The sequence below is a fragment of the Bombina bombina genome, chromosome 2, assembly GCF_027579735.1.
Source record: "Bombina bombina isolate aBomBom1 chromosome 2, aBomBom1.pri, whole genome shotgun sequence".
NCBI lineage: Eukaryota > Metazoa > Chordata > Amphibia > Anura > Bombinatoridae > Bombina > Bombina bombina.
Window position 1 is genome coordinate 999,339,687 of NC_069500.1, and position 21,434 is coordinate 999,361,120.

The 21,434-nt window shown below is 36.7% G+C and overlaps 1 protein-coding gene across 2 annotated transcripts in view; it reads right to left on the bottom strand.

Moving 5' to 3' along the window:
- EGF (epidermal growth factor) overlaps positions 1–21,434 on the bottom strand; it is a 354,749-nt gene that overhangs the window by 207,298 nt on the left and 126,017 nt on the right. For both annotated transcript variants that reach the window (XM_053703543.1, XM_053703542.1), the window contains exons 6-7: positions 15,169–15,377; positions 10,048–10,170 (exon numbers count right to left, since the gene is read on the bottom strand). In XM_053703543.1, coding sequence (XP_053559518.1) covers positions 10,048–10,170; positions 15,169–15,377 — 332 coding nt within the window. The remainder of the gene's footprint in view (positions 1–10,047; positions 10,171–15,168; positions 15,378–21,434) is intronic.

The window sequence follows — 21,434 nt, forward strand, 5'->3', positions numbered from 1 at the left end:
ACCTGACTTCTAATATCAGTTAGACATAAATGTTATTTAATCAAATTTAAAAAGATTATAGCAATATCAAACAATGCCCTGGAATGTGACTATGTCATGGAACAAATTTCGGCAGGACAGTTCTTACGTGAGTGGCGGCTCTCCAGGGCTACCGGTTTCTTCTTATCCAAAATAACGGCTACTTCTCTGTCAAAATGTCTTTTACCAGCAGTTCCTGGCGCAGAGTAAAAAAGTGTATGCGAAACGCGCGTTTCGCACTGCGCTCTCTGTTGTTAATTAGGATAATAATAGCTTACCGGGTATTGTTTTTAAAAAAAATATTACTATAATATGGAATAATTGTTGGCCCTCTTTTAGGGCACCTATAATGGTATAAACACTCAGCTTGCTTGGGAATAGGAGAGTGTGGAAACTGGTAATAGTGTAATTACTGCAAAGGCAATAGAAGCATTGTTGATAATAGTTTATGTTTCTAACACTTCCACCTTAGCTTGCTGCGGCTACTTATGGAAACGATAGTTTAACTATACCATTTACCCTGGCACAAAATAATTAATTTTGTAACTGATAGGAGGTTACTCCTATAACAGAGAGCTTGCAGTGCATGTATATATTTCTTTTTTTCTTTTCCATTTATTTTGAGTTATTTTCTTGGTTATGAATATGTCAAACAATTTATTTATGTGTTTTATTTAAAAGTGGCATGGTCCACAACATTGATAATATTTTATCTAATCATTAATAAATGTTAAGTTTTAAATTAACTACATAGTATCAAACTACATAATCACCTACCCTTCATGTTATGAGAGGACAATCCCCTTAAGTGTGCCACATTAATGCCCCTGTTTCTTTTTTCCTTATTTTTATTGCAGAGTAAAAAGGAACTGTTGGTAACAGACATTTTGAAAGAGAAGTAGCCGTTAATTGGGATAAGAAGAAACCGGTAGCCCTGGAGAGCCGCCACTCACGTAAGAACTGTTCTGCCGATATTCCTTCCATGACATAGTCACATTCCAAAGGTCTGAGTGAGACCAGAGACGTGAAGGAGAGACACGCATAGCCTATAACGCGCAGTGTATATCGTTGATCACAAGAGGATACAGAGTTAAGATGAGATTTCTAGAGTGGCGAAGGGACCGGTATAGTATCCCATTGGTGGGGGCGAAATCCAGATTGCAATGGGTCAAGGATGAAGTTTAGTGTAAGGAAATGGAATAGACTTACATATACTAGCTTTTCGAGAATCTTCGAGGCAAGAGGGAGTAGGGAAATAGAGCAGTAGTTGGATGGGGAGGTTGGGTCGAGATAAGGTTTTTTGAGGATAGGTGTGACCAGTGCGTGTTTAAGAGATGAGGGAAATATACCAGTGCTGAGGTAGAGGTTGAAGATGTGTGTGAGTATAGGGGTAAGGGAGGCGGGGAGTAGCTGTGAGGAGATGGGGTCGAGGGGACAGGTAGTGAGGTGAAAGGATAGTACAAGGGCAGAAACTTCATTCTCTGTAACCGGGGCAAAAGAGATTAATGTATGGCTATGTGGGTTTTGGATGATCGTGAGGTTTTGAGGGGGTTTGAGACCATTAGCATGTTAAGAGCTGATTTCATTTCTGGTGGAGTCTTTTTTGTTATTGAAGTAGCTGGCAAAATCTTGAGCTGAGAGAGAAGATGTAGTAGGAGGTGGGGGTGGGCGGAGAAGAGTATTGAACGTGGAGAACAGACGTTTTAGCTTTGAAGAAAGAGTAGAGAAAAAGTATAGATAAGAGTGGCGAAGTAATGTTGCTTATATTTAATAAGAGCAGAAAAGTAAGAGTTCAAGATGAACTTGCAGTGAAGAAAGTCAGCTGAACTCTGAGATTTTCTCCAGTGTTGCTCAGTAGTACGTGAACATCTGCGTAGGTACAGTGTCAGAGGAGTATGCCAGAGCTGAGGATGAGTGTATGATTTCTGAGCTATGATAGGTGGGGCCAGATTGTCAAGGGCTGATGTAAGGGTGGAGTTATAGTGGCAGATAGATTGATCAGGGCAGGAAAAGAAGGGGATGGAAGAGAGGAGAGGTTCGAGAAAGCTAGCGAGCTGTTTCTGATCTAATGACTTGATGCTTCTGTGAAGTTTGGTGTGAGGGGTAGAAGGAGGAAGAGTTGTATGATTTCTGAGCTATGATAGGTGGGGCCAGATTGTCAAGGGCTGATGTAAGGGTGGAGTTATAGTGGCAGATAGATTGATCAGGGCAGGAAAAGAAGGGGATGGAAGAGATGAGAGGTTCGAGAAAGCTAGCGAGCTGTTTCTGATCTAATGACTTGATGCTTCTGTGAAGTTTGGTGTGAGGGGTAGAAGGAGGGAGAGTTGTAGGGAGGGATGTGATGTTACAAGTGAGGAGATGATGGTCCGAAAGAGGAAAAGGGGAGTTTGTGAAATTTTAAAGAGTGCATCGACAGCTGAAAATCAGATCAAGGGAGTGACCATCTTTGTGAGTGGGAGAGACAGTCCATTGAGACAGGCCCGAAAGAGGAAGTGAGTTGCAGAAGTTGTTTTGCAGAGGAGGCAGTGGGGTTGTCAACAGGGAGTTTAGGAAGAAATTTTGAACCTTTATTTTTTGAGCTTAAATTATCTGCCTAAGTGTTTTGTTTCTTATCTTTGATTTTTGCTTAAAGTAATGCAATTTTAAGGATTATACCTGAACACTTAAGGAGCAGTGCATAAGCATATGAAATACTTAATTAACAAAAAATGGACTATACAGGCTAAATAAGACTGTTGGTCCTAAAGAGATGCTTTTATTGCACTGTAAAATGGATTATAGAGATTAATTCGGTGAATTACTGGAACTTGTAATTGATGAAAGTGTGTGACCAAACTTAAAATATAACCTTTATTTATTTTATTTTAAAAAAGACAGCATAAATTGTGTGTGTATGCTACCCTGGAGAGAGTTAAAAACACACTCTCTGTTGATTGTATGATACTTAGCTTATATGATATCACTAATATAAAGTACTTGGTAACCCTGTTGTAAGACCAAGATTGTAGTCTAGGTGTATCTGTATATTTGTCTATCTAAGGACTGTATGGCCTAATATATGGCCAATCCTTCAGATTATCCCAAGTGGGTATTAATATATGGTATACCTGTTATACTTGAACTCAATGGTCTTTGTAGGTAAATATGCTTTTAGGGCATTATGAACATCAGTGTTCAGCTCTATAACCAATATACAGTAAGCCGATACTAATGTATGCACTTGCTATAAAATATCTGTTGGTTACTCTAGGTTTTGAGGATTGCCTTTATGTCAGTCTCTATAATGCATGACTTGTACTTGTTTATTTAGTTAATTTTGCAACTCTAACTGATATTGATTAAATTCAGTATGATTGTGCATATACAGCTGCATAAAGGGATAAACTCAGATTTCAGCTAGTGGTAATTTAAGACAGTCTGAGCCCTGTAGTACTACACCTAATGGTGTCAGAATACTTATCGTTATAGCATCTTAATAGATTCTGGGAATTCCCAACCTGTCTGGAGCTGTATTTAAAGTGAATATTTAGACTAAAGCTTCTTAATTGTGCTTAAATTGCATACAAACTTATTTTTTCTGTCGCACTGTTTTTGCTTCAGTAGTGCTACAGCGTTACTAAATTACAGCTTGTGATTATTTGACACTATGTGTCTAATATTTTATTATCTTAGTGCTGCCACCTGTAAGCTTGGTAGTGCACTTTTGCTCTTTACTGCTTCTATGATAATGTACGATATTTCTGAGACAATATTGTCTTAAATCCTTATCCCCTAGATTGATATTACCCACACGTTGCAGTATTATATTATGCAGGTGCAACGGTTAACCATTTTTTACGCTAGAATAAATAATAGCTGCTGCTTAAGCCTGTGAAAAGCCACAGGTTACCAAGTACAGATTTACTAAGATTAGTTTTTTAAGCTAAGGTATTGCTACTTATTTTAACAACAAGAGAGGCAATTAAAAAATAGCGAGGACCCCTGACGCAGCGTTTCACTAACGCATCCTCAGAGGGGTTACCCGGGCCGGCATACTACCGGAAGTATATAGTATTCTTATGTCCCACCTCAGAGGTCTGATTGGTCAGGGACTGCTGTTGTTATTGGTGGAGCTCGTGTCAATCTAAGAATGAGTACTGTCACGGAGGTTGCTACGGAGACGGCGTGTAACCGTCATGGTTACTGAATAACAAAGAAATTGTTCTGGAAAATGAAAACAACAGTGTTTAACCCTACCTTGTTCAATTTGACCTGATTATAATTCATCTTTTTTTGTAGGTATACATACTTATAGTTTCTGATGGGGAAAAGCGAGACTGTTTGCTTAGATGTAACACCATTAGTGTATGATTTTATTCAATACTCGTAAAGATTTGTAATGTCCTCAGTGCTTATGTTAAGTACTTAGGTGATATGAAAGTGAAAAGTGATGCTAGGGGTAAAAATAAAAAATAAAACTTATAAACAATAAACAGGTGTTTAACCTAAAACGTGAATAGTGCTAAGTATAAAATAAAACGTCTAAGGGAATTCAGTTAATTCAGTGAAAAGAATCTCAGATCCAACTGAAGTGGGGATTCTTTTTATTTTCACGCCATAAACAGTTGGCTAGGAATGAAACCAACTATTAAATAGTGATTAATTACTATGTGATAACTCAGTGTTTGAGTATTATAGTTAAGTGTTAAGTTTTAACTCAGAAAAGATTTTTTTAATTACTAAGAAATCGGATTTTAATGCTACATAGTGGAGGAATGTGTTAATACCAGTGTGATAAGTGATACTTGTGAAGTAATTTTTAAGTGTGAATAGAGGTTAAAATCTTGATTTTAATTGTTGTGTCACATTAATTGTGAAGAATCATACTTATTCAGAGTATGACATGTTGGATATATTCTATCACAGGCCATATAGTGTTGTTTAATCCCTATGTTGATTTTTATTATTATTCCAGATAGACATGATAGTTGTTGTTATCATTAAGTCCATGAGGTTTGACACTGTTCAATAGGTGTATCCATCTACACTCCATTTTAAGTAGTGTTTGCTCTAGGTTACCTCCTCTAATGCCTAGAGTTGCTTTTTGTAATACTGAAAATTTAAGCAAGGAATCATTGCTATCATGTTTGTGATAAAAGTGCCTAGCTACACTTGTTATTTGTTTGTTTTTCTCCATGTCCTTATGAGCATTTTTAATATTCCTGCTGTGTTCCATAATCCTTGTCCTGACTTGTCGTGTCGTCATTCCGACATAGAACAGCTTGCATGGACACTGGAGAACATATACAACACCTGCTGTGGTACAGGAGAAATGGTCAGCTAGTATATGTTTATTATCATATTTGTCTTCAATATCCTTGATTTTCAATACCTTGGGACATGTACTGCATGTTCCACACGGGAACATGCCTTTTGATTGACACGCTCTTTTAGGCATGTGGATATAATTACTTTTAACCAGTGTGTCTTTTAGGTTTTTCGGTCTTTTATATCCTATTGAAACTTTATCCCCGATCTGAGTTGCTAGTAGGGGATCATTCTTTAAGATATGCCAGTGATCATTTATTATCGTTGTTATTTGTTTTATTTGAGGGTTGTAGGTCGTAATCAGTCTTGGTTTATTGTCCTGTTTTTTCTGACGTGGTTGTAAGAGCCTTTGTCTGTCTTGCTGTAATGCCTGTATTTTAGCTTTTTTTATGGACCTTTTACTATAGCCTCTTTCTTGTAGCCTATTAGATAGTTTAGAGGCTTCTTGCTTAAATGTACTCAAATCAGAACAATTCCTCCTCAGCCTTGTGAATTCCCCTTTTGGGATGGCCTTAAGAGTACAGGGGGCATGGGCACTAGTATGGTACAGTAGGGTATTGGTTGCTGTTTGTTTTCTGTATATGTTTGTGCTCACCCTTCCTTCTTGGTCTACTTGTATTTGCAGATCTAAGAAATTAACTGATTGTTGACTATACTCATATGTGAGTTTGATGTTCAATCTGTTATTGTTCAAAACTTCCATGAACTCACATAATATTGGTTCGGGGCCTTCCCAGATGAACAGTATATCATCTATATACCGAATCCAACAAGGAATGTACTGCACAAATCTATCATTGTCACCAATACCTAGAGCAAACACTACTTAAAATGGAGTGTAGATGGATACACCTATTGAACAGTGTCAAACCTCATGGACTTAATGATAACAACAACTATCATGTCTATCTGGAATAATAATAAAAATCAACATAGGGATTAAACAACACTATATGGCCTGTGATAGAATATATCCAACATGTCATACTCTGAATAAGTATGATTCTTCACAATTAATGTGACACAACAATTAAAATCAAGATTTTAACCTCTATTCACACTTAAAAATTACTTCACAAGTATCACTTATCACACTGGTATTAACACATTCCTCCACTATGTAGCATTAAAATCCGATTTCTTAGTAATTAAAAAAATCTTTTCTGAGTTAAAACTTAACACTTAACTATAATACTCAAACACTGAGTTATCACATAGTAATTAATCACTATTTAATAGTTGGTTTCATTCCTAGCCAACTGTTTATGGCGTGAAAATAAAAAGAATCCCCACTTCAGTTGGATCTGAGATTCTTTTCACTGAATTAACTGAATTCCCTTAGACGTTTTATTTTATACTTAGCACTATTCACGTTTTAGGTTAAACACCTGTTTATTGTTTATAAGTTTTATTTTTATTTTTACCCCTAGCATCACTTTTCACTTTCATATCACCTAAGTACTTAACATAAGCACTGAGGACATTACAAATCTTTACGAGTATTGAATAAAATCATACACTAATGGTGTTACATCTAAGCAAACAGTCTCGCTTTTCCCCATCAGAAACTATAAGTACGTATACCTACAAAAAAAGATGAATTATAATCAGGTCAAATTGAACAAGGTAGTGTTAAACACTGTTGTTTTCATTTTCCAGAACAATTTCTTTGTTATTCAGTAACCATGACGGTTACACGCCGTCTCCGTAGCAACCTCCGTGACAGTACTCATTCTTAGATTGACACGAGCTCCACCAATAACAACAGCAGTCCCTGACCAATCAGACCTCTGAGGTGGGACATAAGAATACTATATACTTCCGGTAGTATGCCGGCCCGGGTAACCCCTCTGAGGATGCGTTAGTGAAACGCTGCGTCAGGGGTCCTCGCTATTTTTTAATTGCCTCTCTTGTTGTTAAAATAAGTAGCAATACCTTAGCTTAAAAAAACTAATCTTAGTAAATCTGTACTTGGTAACCTGTGGCTTTTCACAGGCTTAAGCAGCAGCTATTATTTATTCTAGCGTAAAAAATGGTTAACCGTTGCACCTGCATAATATAATACTGCAACGTGTGGGTAATATCAATCTAGGGGATAAGGATTTAAGACAATATTGTCTCAGAAATATCGTACATTATCATAGAAGCAGTAAAGAGCAAAAGTGCACTACCAAGCTTACAGGTGGCAGCACTAAGATAATAAAATATTAGACACATAGTGTCAAATAATCACAAGCTGTAATTTAGTAACGCTGTAGCACTACTGAAGCAAAAACAGTGCGACAGAAAAAATAAGTTTGTATGCAATTTAAGCACAATTAAGAAGCTTTAGTCTAAATATTCACTTTAAATACAGCTCCAGACAGGTTGGGAATTCCCAGAATCTATTAAGATGCTATAACGATAAGTATTCTGACACCATTAGGTGTAGTACTACAGGGCTCAGACTGTCTTAAATTACCACTAGCTGAAATCTGAGTTTATCCCTTTATGCAGCTGTATATGCACAATCATACTGAATTTAATCAATATCAGTTAGAGTTGCAAAATTAACTAAATAAACAAGTACAAGTCATGCATTATAGAGACTGACATAAAGGCAATCCTCAAAACCTAGAGTAACCAACAGATATTTTATAGCAAGTGCATACATTAGTATCGGCTTACTGTATATTGGTTATAGAGCTGAACACTGATGTTCATAATGCCCTAAAAGCATATTTACCTACAAAGACCATTGAGTTCAAGTATAACAGGTATACCATATATTAATACCCACTTGGGATAATCTGAAGGATTGGCCATATATTAGGCCATACAGTCCTTAGATAGACAAATATACAGATACACCTAGAATACAATCTTGGTCTTACAACAGGGTTACCAAGTACTTTATATTAGTGATATCATATAAGCTAAGTATCATACAATCAACAGAGAGTGTGTTTTTAACTCTCTCCAGGGTAGCATACACACACAATTTATGCTGTCTTTTTTAAAATAAAATAAATAAAGGTTATATTTTAAGTTTGGTCACACACTTTCATCAATTACAAGTTCCAGTAATTCACCGAATTAATCTCTATAATCCATTTTATTGTCAACAGGGAGGTTGAAGTTGCCAAGAATGAGGGCAGGGGTGTCTTAAAAAATGAAATAAGGTAGCCAGGCAGCAAAGTGATCTAGAAATAAAGTTGATGAGCCAGGGGGCAGTATATGACTGCAATACGTATAGAGAGGGGAGAGAATAAGCAAATTGTGTGTGTTTCGAATGAAGAAAATGTGAGGGAAGAGAATGGCTGTATTTGTTGAAAGGTGCAACGAGAGAAAAGTAAAATACCAACACCACCTCCTTGTCTAATAACAGACCTAGGAGTGTGGCTGAAGTGAAGACCCCCATGTGACAGACAGTGCCGCGGCAGAAGCTGTGTCTGAAGGAGAGAGCAAGGTTTCTGTGAGAGCCAGAAGATTGAGAGAGTGGGAGATAAAGAGGTCATGGATAAAAATTAGCTTGTTGCAAACAGAGCAAGAGTTCCAGAGTGCACAAGTGAAGGGGGTGGAGGCTTTAAATGCAAGAGGAATGAGATTAAAGTTACCAGAGTTTTGTTTTTGAAGTCTATTGAAAGGCACACATGGGTGTGCAAGGCTAGGAGGTTGTAGGTGACCAGGATTAGGAGATATGTCACCAGCAGCTAATATGAGCAAGAGGGAGAGTGACATGAGGTGAGATGCAGATTTGCAGTAATAAAACTGTTTTTGGGATGAGGTGCGAGGGGGAGAGAGAGTCTTTAGGAATGTGTGAAGTTCATGAATACAAAAGTAAGGTGAGGTTAAGAAAGATGGGCTAATGAGCAGTACAGGTGGTGAGGGGTAAGGAGTAATTGAGTAAAGTAGTTTGTTATAGAGACAAAAGGTGGCAAAAAGGAATATAAAGATACTGAGCATTTTTACAAATTAGTCAAACAGTGGATAAAAAAAAAGATTTAAAAGGACATAAATATATGTATAAGTAAAAATGTTTCTAGTTAACACTTAACTGTTTCAGTATCATTGGTACACTTATACAAATAGTATGCCTGTTCAGATGGCCAGCTTTGACATTTATCACACTATCTACTCTATGAGACAGGACAGTGTTTAAATGAGGCTTCATATGTGTGATAGCTTTTACTAGAAGCATTTTTACTTAGACAAGTACAATGCAAAAAATGCTTCTATCCAAATTTAAAATTTTGTCATGAACATTTAAGTTTTGACTATTATGTCCCTTTAATTATCTGCCATATTTTGGTTTCACATTAGACCTGAATCTTTTGCTTCCATTAAGGTCTATGTATTTTTTTGTGAAAATCTTCTGGGAACATCTGCAATTTTCCTTGTTCTTATATGTTTTTTTTTTTTTTTTAAGTTTATTTATATTTTAATGTTTTATCATATTGCTAATTCAAACATGTTTTTCCTAATTCAATTGGCAGCTCTTCTAGTTTTTAAATGGTAAAATAAAAACACAAACTGCTACACCTTGTATTCATGTATGAGTTTATTCATTTTAGAAAGGAGACTAGATTATAGAAGGTGTCTGTCTTTATCATGTAATAGGTTGAAACTAGCACTGAGCTCTTCTTGAACAAGAACACCCTATATCTGACATGACACTCTGGTAGATTTCATTTTCCAAGTCTAAACCTCAGGTATCTTTAAGGTCTATAATTCACATTTTACCTTCACATTGCTTCCCATCAGGACTCTGTACAAAACCTTCCATACACCTGCACCTCTGGCTATCTTCATCCATCTGGCACGTGTTTGTGCAGAGATCATTAGCCATTCTGCAGTCTTCTAACCCTGCAAATTTACATCATATACACTGTGAGCAGGTGCTTCTCATTAATTGCTTACGTTTGTTGATTTGTAGGATATATTTGTTTCCTCACATGTATCTATGGCTCACTTTGATGCCGCTGGCCTAGATTAACTATTAAGATTGTTCTTGCTGGAAAGGTCTTTAAAATGTAAGTAAATTTAGCCATCAATATCTGAAGCTGCTTATTTTGCCACCCTGTAAGCAATCTGAAACAGAGATTAAGCTAGCTCTGGTCATAGATCAATGCCACTTTATGTTCACGCTTATTATACCTTATCCCACAAGCTCAGCAGAGGTGGCTTGTGTACAAGGGAGAATTTGGTGGCTGAGGCAAATGAAACAGTGAAAAAATAATAGCATTTTGCAATTAAGAAATGATCAGTTTTACCATGATAAGGTAAGGGGTAGCATTTCACTTAAAGGAACACTCAAGTTAAAATTAAACTTTCATGATTCAGATAGAGCAGTAATTTTAAACAACTTTCCAATTTACTTCCATTAACAAAATGTGCACAGTCTTTTTATATTTACACCTTTTGAGTCACCAGCTCCTACTGAGCATGTGCAAGAATTCACAGAATATACGTATATGCATTTGTGATTGGCTGATGGCTGTCACATGATACAGGAGGAGTGGAAATAAATATAACTGAAATTTGTCAGAAAAAAATCTACTTGTCATTTGAAATTCAGATTTAGGGGCTGATTTTTTTAAGGGCCGAATGGCCCTTAATGTACCTGTTTCTGTGCGAGCCTTCAGGCTCATCGGAAACAGGAGTTAAGAAGCAGCGGTCTTAAGACCACTGCTCCTTAACTCATACGGCTCCTCTGAGGCGGCCGACATCAATCCGCGAATCAGCAGGGGGGGGGGCATTGCGCAAGCAGTTCACCAGAACTGTTTGTGCTATGTTAAATGCCAACAGCATATGCTGTCGGCATTCAGCGATGTTGGGCGGACATGATCCGCTACATGTCTGTCCAACTATTGGTAAATCGGCCCCTTAGTGTTATTGCATTGTCTTGTTGCCATGCATGTGTTGTTTATGCAAATCTACTGTATTTACTGGTCCTTTAAAGGGACAGTCCACACCAACATTTGTATTGTTTAAAAATATAGAAATCCCCTTTATTACCTATTCCCCAGTTCTGCATAACCAACATGGATATATTAATACACTTTTTACATCTGTGATTACCTTGTATCCAAGCTTCTGCAGACTTTGCCCTTTGTGGTGCTACTTAAAGGGACTTAAAACCCACATTTTTTCTTTAATTATTCTGATACAGTGCATAATTTGAAATAACTTTCCAATTTACTCCTATGATTAAATTTGTTTATTTTTCTTGGTATTCTTTATTGAAGGAGCTGCAATGAACTACTGGGAGCTAGCTGAGACTGAGCACATTGTGTAAGCCAATGACAAAAGGCATTTATGTGCAGCCACCAATCAGCAGCTAGCTTCCAGTAGTGTATTGGCGCTCTTAAGCCTACCTAAGTATGCCTTTCAACAAAGAATACCAAGAAAAGGAAGTAAAGTAGATCATAGAAGTCAATTGGAAAGTTGTTTACAATTGTATACTCTATCTAAATCATGAAAGAAAAAAAATTGGGTTTCATATTTCTTTAATCACAGCAGGAGACTGCTAATTGGACTTTCCAAGAAAAAAGCTGCACAGGCAAAGAATGATCAGGCGATGCACCATAGGTAGACACTTATCACTGCATAATCCAGTTTAACCCCTTGGCTCCCAGATATGGCTACAATGTATTTTTTGCCAATTCATTCTAGTCCTATCTGGCAGCTGGGGGGTTAATAGGAGTTGGTATAGTATAGTATTATTGTTTACCAATTCTTTAAAAGAAAAAGACAATCACTGTGTTTCTGAAGATAAAAGGCAATAATAATTTCTTCCAACCAATTGTTTCATGATCTCATTAAAAGGTCATGAAAGTAAAAAACACATTTTTTTTTTGGATAAAACATCTGTTACATTGGTTGCTAACAAGATTCTATTTAATAAGAAATATTTCCAAACAGAGGCCTAGATTACATGTGCACACCTAATAGCACATGATGCATTATCTTGCAATTGGCCTCACACAGAGAATAAACCAAAATCTGATATTACAAATAAATGGTTAAAAAATGTTAATCAAAGCATCTTAACACTATCAAAATGTTTTAAGCATCTCCTATACTTTTAACCCCTTAATGACCACAGCACTTTTCCATTTTCTGTCCGCTTGGGACCAAATCTATTTTTACATTTTTGCGGTGTTTGTGTTTAGCTGTAATTTTTCTCTTACTCATTTACTCTACCCACACATATTATATACTGTTTTTCTCGCCATTAAATGGACTTTCTAAAAATACCATTATTTTCATCATATCTTATAATTTACTATAAAATTTTTTTATAAAATATGAGGAAAAATTGGAAAAAAATACACTTTTTCTAACTTTGACCCCCAAAATCTGTTACACATCTACAACCACTAAAAAACACTCATGCTAAATAGTTTCTACATTTTGTCCTGAGTTTAGAAATACCCAATGTTTACTTGTTCTTTGCTTTTCTTGCAAGTTATAGGGCAATAAATACAAGTAGCACTTTGCTATTTCCAAACCATTTTTTTTTCAAAATTAGCGCTAGTTACATTAGAACACTGATATCTGTCAGGAATCCCTGAATATCCCTTGACATGTGTATATTTTTTTTTTAGTAGACATCCCAAAGTATTGATCTAGGCCCATTTTGGTATATTTCATGCCACCATTTCACCGCCAAATGCGATCAAATAAAAAAAATTGTTCACTTTTTCACAAATTTTTTTCACAAACTTTAGGTTTCTCACTGAAATTATTTACAAACAGCTTGTGCAATTATTGCACAAATGGTTGTAAATTCTTCTCTGGGATCCCCTTTGTTCAGAAATAGCAGACTTATATGGCTTTGGTGTTGCTTTTTGGTAATTAGAATGCCACTAAATGCCACTGCGCACCACGTGTATTATGCCCAGCAGTGAAGGGGTTAATTAGGGAGCATGTAGGGAGCTTTTTGGGGTAATTTTAGCTTTAGTGTAGTGTAGTAGACAACCCCAAGTATTGATCTAGGCCCATTTTGGTATATTTCATGCCACCATTTTACCGCCAAATGCGATCAAATTAAAAAAAAAGTTAATTTTTTCACAATTTTAGGTTTCTCACTGAAATCATTTACAAACAGCTTGTGCAGTTATGGCACAAATGGTTGTAAATGCTTCTATGGGATCCCCTTTGTTCAGAAATAGCAGACATATATGGCTTTGGCGTTGCTTTTTTGTATTTAGAAGGCCGCTAAATGCGGCTGCGCATCACATGTGTATTATGGCTAGCAGTGAAGGGGTTAATTAGGTAGCTTGTAGGGAGCTTGCAGGGTTAATATCACATTTAGTGTAGAGCTCAGCCTCCCACCTGAAACATCAGACCCCCCTGATCCCTCCCAAACAGCTCTCTTCCCTCCCCCACCCCACAATTGTCCCCGCCATCTTAAGTACTGGCAGAAAGTCTGCCAGTACTAAAATAAAAGCTATATTTGTTTGTTTTTTTTGTTTTTTTAAAAAGCATATTTACATATGCTGCTGTGTACTATCCCCCCCTTAGCCCCCAACCTCACTGATCCCCCCCAAACAGCTCTATAACCCTCCCACTCTAACTTAATCTGCGCCATCTTGGGTACTGGCAGCTGTCTGCTAGTACCCAGTTTAGAAGAAAACATGTTTTTTTTTTATTTTTATTAAAATTTTCTATATATATACAAAGAAACAGCAGCTTGTGAAAACTTTCTCCAATAAATGGTGATTAATTTACGCTCTTGTGCTGGCTTCTTATGTTGCTGTGTAAACATTGGGATATACACCGGATCCTTTTCACAAGCTGCTGTTTCTTTGGATACATTTATATAGCTGTGCACATTGCTGATGGTGGTGCTGGTGAGTGCTGATCTTACTGTATATATATATATATATATATATATATATAATGTATTTATTTATTTAGCGTTAAAATAAAAACATAAAACAAGGGTATTCGTTACACTCCCAAATGAGAATTAGCCTATTCTGAAATGCTTAAAGGGACAGTCTAGTCAAAATTAAACTTTCATGATTCAGATAGGGCATGCAATTTTAAGCAACCTTCCAATTTACTTTTATCATCAGATTTGCGTTTTTTCTTAGTATTCTTTGTTGAAAGCTAAACCTAGGTAGGCTCATATGCTAATGTCTAAGCCATTGAAGGCCACCTCTTATCTCAGTTAGACAAGGCTACTTTGTTCTGTGCAATATAGATAAACATTGTGCTCACTCCCGTAGAGTTATTTATGAGTCAGCACAAATTTGCTAAATGCAAGGTAATCACAGAGGTAAAAACTAGATTAATATAACAGTGTTATGCAAAATTGGAGAATGGATAAAAAAAAGGGATTATCTATCTTTTTAAACACTTAGGGGCCGAATTATCAAGCTCAGAATGGAGCTTGATGCCCCTGTTTCCGCCTGTCCGCCTGCTCTGAGCCTGCGGACATCAATTTGCCCGATCCTATACGATCGGGCTGATTGACACCCCCTGCTAGCGGCTGATTGGCCACAAATCTGCAGGGGGCGGCATTGCACAAGCAGTTCACAAGAACTGCTTGTGCAATGATAAATGCCGACAGCGTATGCTGTCAGCATTCATCGATGTCTGTCAGACATGATCCGCTGAGCGGATCATGTCGGACAGACTGATGATAAATCGGCCCCTAAACATTTTCAAGTAAACTGTCCCTTTAACAAAGGCATTCTTGATGTCACAATCTTTGTCTTTACTTTCTCTAAAAAAAAATTCATAAATCAACCAACCTTTCTGTGAAGAAATGCTTCTGAACCTACTACGCTTGAGATCATATTAATATTGTGCAATCCACTGAACTATATCAAACATACGTAGGACACTTACCAGAGCTGTGTGGGGAGGTAGAAGAATTTCTAAAATCCCTTAGTTGCACTGTTATAAGGTCAGAAATCAGCATTGTAGATGGTTTTAAAGAGATTTTGACAACATCTTTCCCAGTATATTTATTTATTCTTCGGATGGAAGAATTCCATTCAGAATAGTAGATATGATCAGAGAAAATTGAAAGCCCCAAAACTCTTGGTCTTGTAGAGCTGAGAAACAAAAACAGTAAATGATTACAAAACAATGAACTAAAACATACATAAAGGAACAGACCTGTCAACATACACTGTTATAAAACAGTATGGCACACTAATTGAAGTCTGTTCTCCAGAACACACTATAGAACAGGAGAATCCCAATATGAAATGAAAAAGAAAGTGTAATTGTTTAACACTCTTTCTGTGAGATCACTGAGGCTCATAGATCTGCAGCAATTTTACATTTATTATACACTTAATTTTGGCCTTATTACACATTAAAAGCACTAAAATGTTATTGAAGTTAAAGTTAAATAACCATGCAAAATCTAGACTTTGTAAACTGTATCCAGTTTCTGTAATCAAAATTACTATATTTTTCTAAAATTGGGGAACTTAAAATTAAAAGGATATTATATTAATATAAAATAAACCAATATTGCATGTTTAACATGTAATGACACCTCAGTTACAAGACACAATTTTATAAATAGTCTTTGCAACTTTTGATTTTAAGTAGCAATATTATATTGTATATGTAAGTTCATACATTTTAAAACAGATATATATTGTTAGCTATAATGATTATTTACTAAAAAAAAATTGATTTCCGATGACCATGAGCACTAGAATATAAAAATATAGTAACTTAATACAATCTTCCACACTTTTCACTCAATAATGAATCAGCCAATTTGTGTTTTATGTAAAAAAAAAAAAAAAATACCAGCTATGCAAACTAATGCACAATATAAAATTATTTTCAAATTGTACCTCCCTCAGTTTTGCTGGTTTTTAGAGGGAATGGAGGTTCCCTAACTGACAGACCTTGTGCCTTTAAAAAAAGAAGATATCAGGGGCGCGATCCGATATACGGCATAGTTTGCGGCGCAAGCGAGGGAACACGCGTCGCCCGCAGTTTCAGCTCGCATCTCGAGCTATCCAATATACGGCGCCGTCAGATGCTAACATGCCGTAAGTCGGATAAACCAGCGATGTCCAGAAATCTGCGCAAGTACAAATTTCTGGCGTCGCCAGTGACTTACGGCACGTTAGAAACTGCCGGCGCCTACAAAACCTGACTAAAGTCTAAATCACCCGCACTGTCTAACACGCCTCACTAACATAGCCCGACACGTCTAACACGCCTCCCTAACATAGCCCGACACGTCTAACCCTCTATCCGCTATTCCCCCTCACTATCCTAACAATAAAATATGTATTAACCCCTAAATCGCCGCTCCCAAACCCCGCCGCAACCTAATAAAGTTATTAACCCCTAAACCGCCGCTCCCGGACCCCCGCCAGCTATATTAAATCTATAACCCCCTAAAGTGAGCCCCTACCCCGCCGCCATCTATATTAAATTATTTAACCCCTAAAATACTAAACTATCCCTACCACTAAACCTAAGTCTAACCCTACAAATAGCCCTGAAAAGGGCTTTTTGCGTGGCATTACCCCAAAGTAAACTGCTCTTTTGCCAGCCCTTAAAAGGGCTTTTGGCGGGGCTTTGTCACAAAGTAATCAGCTCTTTTGCCTACAATATAAATCCCCCTACACCGCTGCCACCTATAATAAATGTATTAGCCCCTAATCTAATCCCCCTACACCGCCGCCAGCTATATTAACTATATTAACCCTAATTATATTAGGGTTAATATAGTTAATATAATTATTATATTATATATATTAACTATATTAACCCTAATTATATTAGGGTTAATATAGTTAATATCGTTATTATAATATATATATATATATATTAAGTATAACAACCCTATCTAACTCTAACATCCAAAACTAAACTCTTATTAAAATAAATCTAATATTAATATTATTAATTAAAATATTCCTATTTAAATCTAAATACTTACCTATAAAATAAACCCTAAGATAGCTACAATATAATTAATAATTACATTGTAGCTATGTTAGGGTTTATATTTATTTTACAGGTAAATTGTTAATTATTTTAACTAGGTATAATAGCTATTAAATAGTTATTAACTATTTAATAGCTACCTAGTTAAAATAATTACCCAATTACCTGTAAAATAAATCCTAACCTAAGTTACAAATACACCTACACTATTAATAAATTAAATAAACTACAAATATCTATCTAAAAATACAATTAAATAAACTAAACTAAATTACAAAAAAAAAAAAACACTAAATTACAAAAAATGAAAAAAAGATTACAAGATTTTTAAGCTAATTACACCTATTCTAAGCCCCCTAATAAAATAATAAAGCCCCCCAAAATAAAAAAAAATTCCCTACCCTATTCTAAATTAAAAAAAGTTCAAAGCTCTTTTACCTTACCAGCCCTTAAAAGGGCCTTTTGTGGGGGCATGCCCCAAAGAAAACTGCTCTTTTGCCTGAAAAAAAAACACAATACCACCCCCCAACATTACAGCCCACCACCCACATACCCCTATTCTAAACCCACCCAAACCCCCCTTAAATAAACCTAACACTACCCCCTGAAGATCTCCCTACCTTGTCTTCACCACACTGGGCCGAACTCCTCATCCGATCCAGGCGATGTCTTTATCCAAGCGGCAGCAAAGTCTTCTTCCATCCGGCAGCATCTTCCATCAAGCGGCATCTTCAATCTTCATTCGTCGCTCCTCGGACGCGGAGCATCCATCCCGGCCAACGACTGAACGACGAATGAGGTACCTTTAAATGACGTCATCCAAGATGGCGTCCGTCGAATTCCGATTGGCTGATAGGATTCTATCAGCCAATCGGAATTAAGGTAGAAAAATCTGATTGGCTGATTCAATCAGCCAATCAGATTCAAGTTCAATCCGATTGGCTGAACCAATCAGCCAATCGGATTGAACTTGAATCTGATTGGCTGATTCAATCAGCCAATCAGATTTTTCTACCTTAATTCCGATTGGCTGATAGAATCCTATCAGCCAATCGGAATTCGACGGACGCCATCTTGGATGACGTCATTTAAAGGTACCTCATTCGTCGTTCAGTCATCGGCCGGGATGGATGCTCCGCGTCGGAGGAGCGAAGTATGAAGATTGAAGATGCCGCTTGATGGAAGATGCTGCCGGATGGAAGAAGACTTTGCTGCCGCTTGGATAAAGACATCGCCCGGATCGGATGAGGAGTTCGGCCCGGTGTGGTGAAGACAAGGTAGGGAGATCTTCAGGGGGGTAGTGTTAGGTTTATTTAAGGGGGGTTTGGGTGGGTTTAGAATAGGGGTATGTGGGTGGTGGGTTGTAATGTTGGGGGGTGGTATTGTGTTTTTTTTTCAGGCAAAAGAGCAGTTTTCTTTGGGGCATGCCCCCACAAAAGGCCCTTTTAAGGGCTGGTAAGGTAAAAGAGCTTTGAACTTTTTTAATTTAGAATAGGGTAGGGAATTTTTTTTATTTTGGGGGGCTTTATTATTTTATTAGGGGGCTTAGAATAGATGTAATTAGCTTAAAAATCTTGTAATCTTTTTTTTATTTTTTGTATTTTAGTGTTTTGTTTTTTTTGTTATTTAGTTTAGTTTATTTAATTGTATTTTTAGATAGATATTTGTAGTTTATTTAATTTATTGATAGTGTAGGTGTATTTGTAACTTAGGTTAGGATTTATTTTACAAGTAATTGGGTAATTATTTTAACTAGGTAGCTATTAAATAGTTAATAACTATTTAATAGCTATTATACCTAGTTAAAATAATTAACAATTTACCTGTAAAATAAATATAAACCCTAACATAGCTACAATGTAATTATTAATTATATTGTAGCTATCTTAGGGTTTATTTTATAGGTAAGTATTTAGATTTAAATAGGAATATTTTAGTTTATAATATGAATTAGATTTATTTAATAAGAATTTAGTTAGGGGTGTTAGGGTTAGATAGAGTTAATATAGTTAATGTAAATACTATAGCAACTATATTAACTATATTAACCCTAATATAATTAGGGCTAATATAGTTAATATATATAATGTAATAACTATATTAACTATAATATACTTAGGGTTAATATAGATAGATAATATAGCTGGCGGCGGGGTAGGTAGATTAAATTAGGGGTTAATAATATTAATATAGATGGCGGCGGTGTAAGGGGCTTACATTAAGGGTTAATACCATTAATATAGGTGGCGGCGGTGTAGGGAGGGCAGGTTATAGGGAAAAAGAGCTGTTAACTTTGGGGCAAAGCCCCGCAAAAGGCCCTTTTAAGGGCTGGTAATAGAGCTTATTACTTTATTGATATTAGATTAGGGGTTAATAATATTAATATAGCTGGCGGCGGTGTAAGGGGTCAGATTAGGGGATAGATCAGGTAGATGGCGGCGGTTTTAGGGGCTCACATTAGGGGATAGATCAGTTAGATGGTGGCGGTTTTAGGGGCTCACAGTAGGGGGTTAGTTTATGTAGATGGCGGCGGTTTAGGGGTTAAATACTTTATTAGGGCTTGCGGCGGGGGATCACGGTTGACAGGTAGATAGACATTGCGCATGCGTTAGGTGTTAGGTTTTATTTAGCAGATTGCGGTTGACAGGTAGATAGGTACCTCATTCGCATTGCGCATGCGTTAGGTGTTAGGTTTATTTAGCAGCTAGTTTAGGGAGTTACGGGGCTCCAATAGTCAGCGTAAGGCTTCTTACGGCTGCTTTTTGTGGCGAGGTGAAAATGGAGTAAGATTTCTCCATTTTCGCCACGTAAGTCCTTACGCTGTATATTGGATACCAAACTGCGCTGGTTTGGTATACCTGCCTATGGCCCAAAAAACTACGGGCGACGGCAGAAATATACGCGCGTAACTTCTAGGTTACGCCGTATATGTGATACCAAACCCGCGCAAATATTGGCGTCGCCAGCTTTTGCGGACGACGATTTTTATCGGATCGACCCCCAGACCTTCTATAGTTTCAGTGTTATCTTGTTTTACTATGTGTTGTTTCTATTAAAATTAAATAAAATAATTACTTAAAGGGAAAGTCTGTACCAATTTTTTGTATCTATATGACACACATGACAGTATAGTGCTCAAAAATGTTAGTAAATTAAAAAGCATATTGAAAGTACAATGTAAAAATTCATAATCAAAGAAAAGATTAAAAGTTTAAATTTGTATTATAAGTATGCAGCAAAATTCAAATTTAATTTATGTAGTAAGATTCTGAAAATATGCAGGAAAAAAAATTGCAATCTAATTTAAATCTAATTCTAATCTAAAGACCGCTGCTCCATAATTTGTCCGCCTGCTGTGCGACTGCGGTCTTCAATCTACCTGATCCTTTACAATTGGGCTGCTTGCCACCCAATTGTAGCGGCAGATTGGCCGCAAATGTGCAGGGGGTAGCATTGCACAAGCAGTTTACAAGAACTGTTCGTGCAATGATAAATGCAGACAGCGTATGCTGTTGGCATTTATCGATGTGCGGCGGACATTATACGCTACGTTGTATCATGTCCATCCGCACTTTAAAGGATTACTTTCTGTTATAATTTTTAAGCTAAACAACTAACATATTAAAGTTAATAAACATTAATTAAAACCTACTGACCTATATTTTCTCCAAAACAAAGTTTCATAACGTTCTAAAAGTTATATCTTTTATTCGCTGATGATGTCACGTTATCCTGCCCACTATTTTCAGCACTGCGTGTTCAAAATACTTAAACCAATAACTTTGTGTTTAAAGTGCCATTTTGAAACCTAGGTATTGTAAATGGATTGGTACAGAGCAAAGGATACCCACAGAGTGGGTTTGGAAAACAATTAAATTTGCAGACAAGATTTCTGCTATACGGTAGAGATATGTTAATGAAATGCAATTGATAAAAAGCATATTTGGGGTAGTTAGTTAGTAACAGGCATAGAAAATATTTACTTACAGTGGCCCTTTAATAAATCGGTCCCTATGTCTCATCAGTGGTAGCGTGAATCAGGCACTTACTCTCACAATTCTGGAAGATGAGTTCAGTGAGCTGGAGCACTGTGAGTCTCCAGAACGCCCCTATCAGCCCATTTCAGTGCTGCAGCTCTGTGAGAGTACCCTGTGCTTACACATATACCTGCTTTCCATGACTTA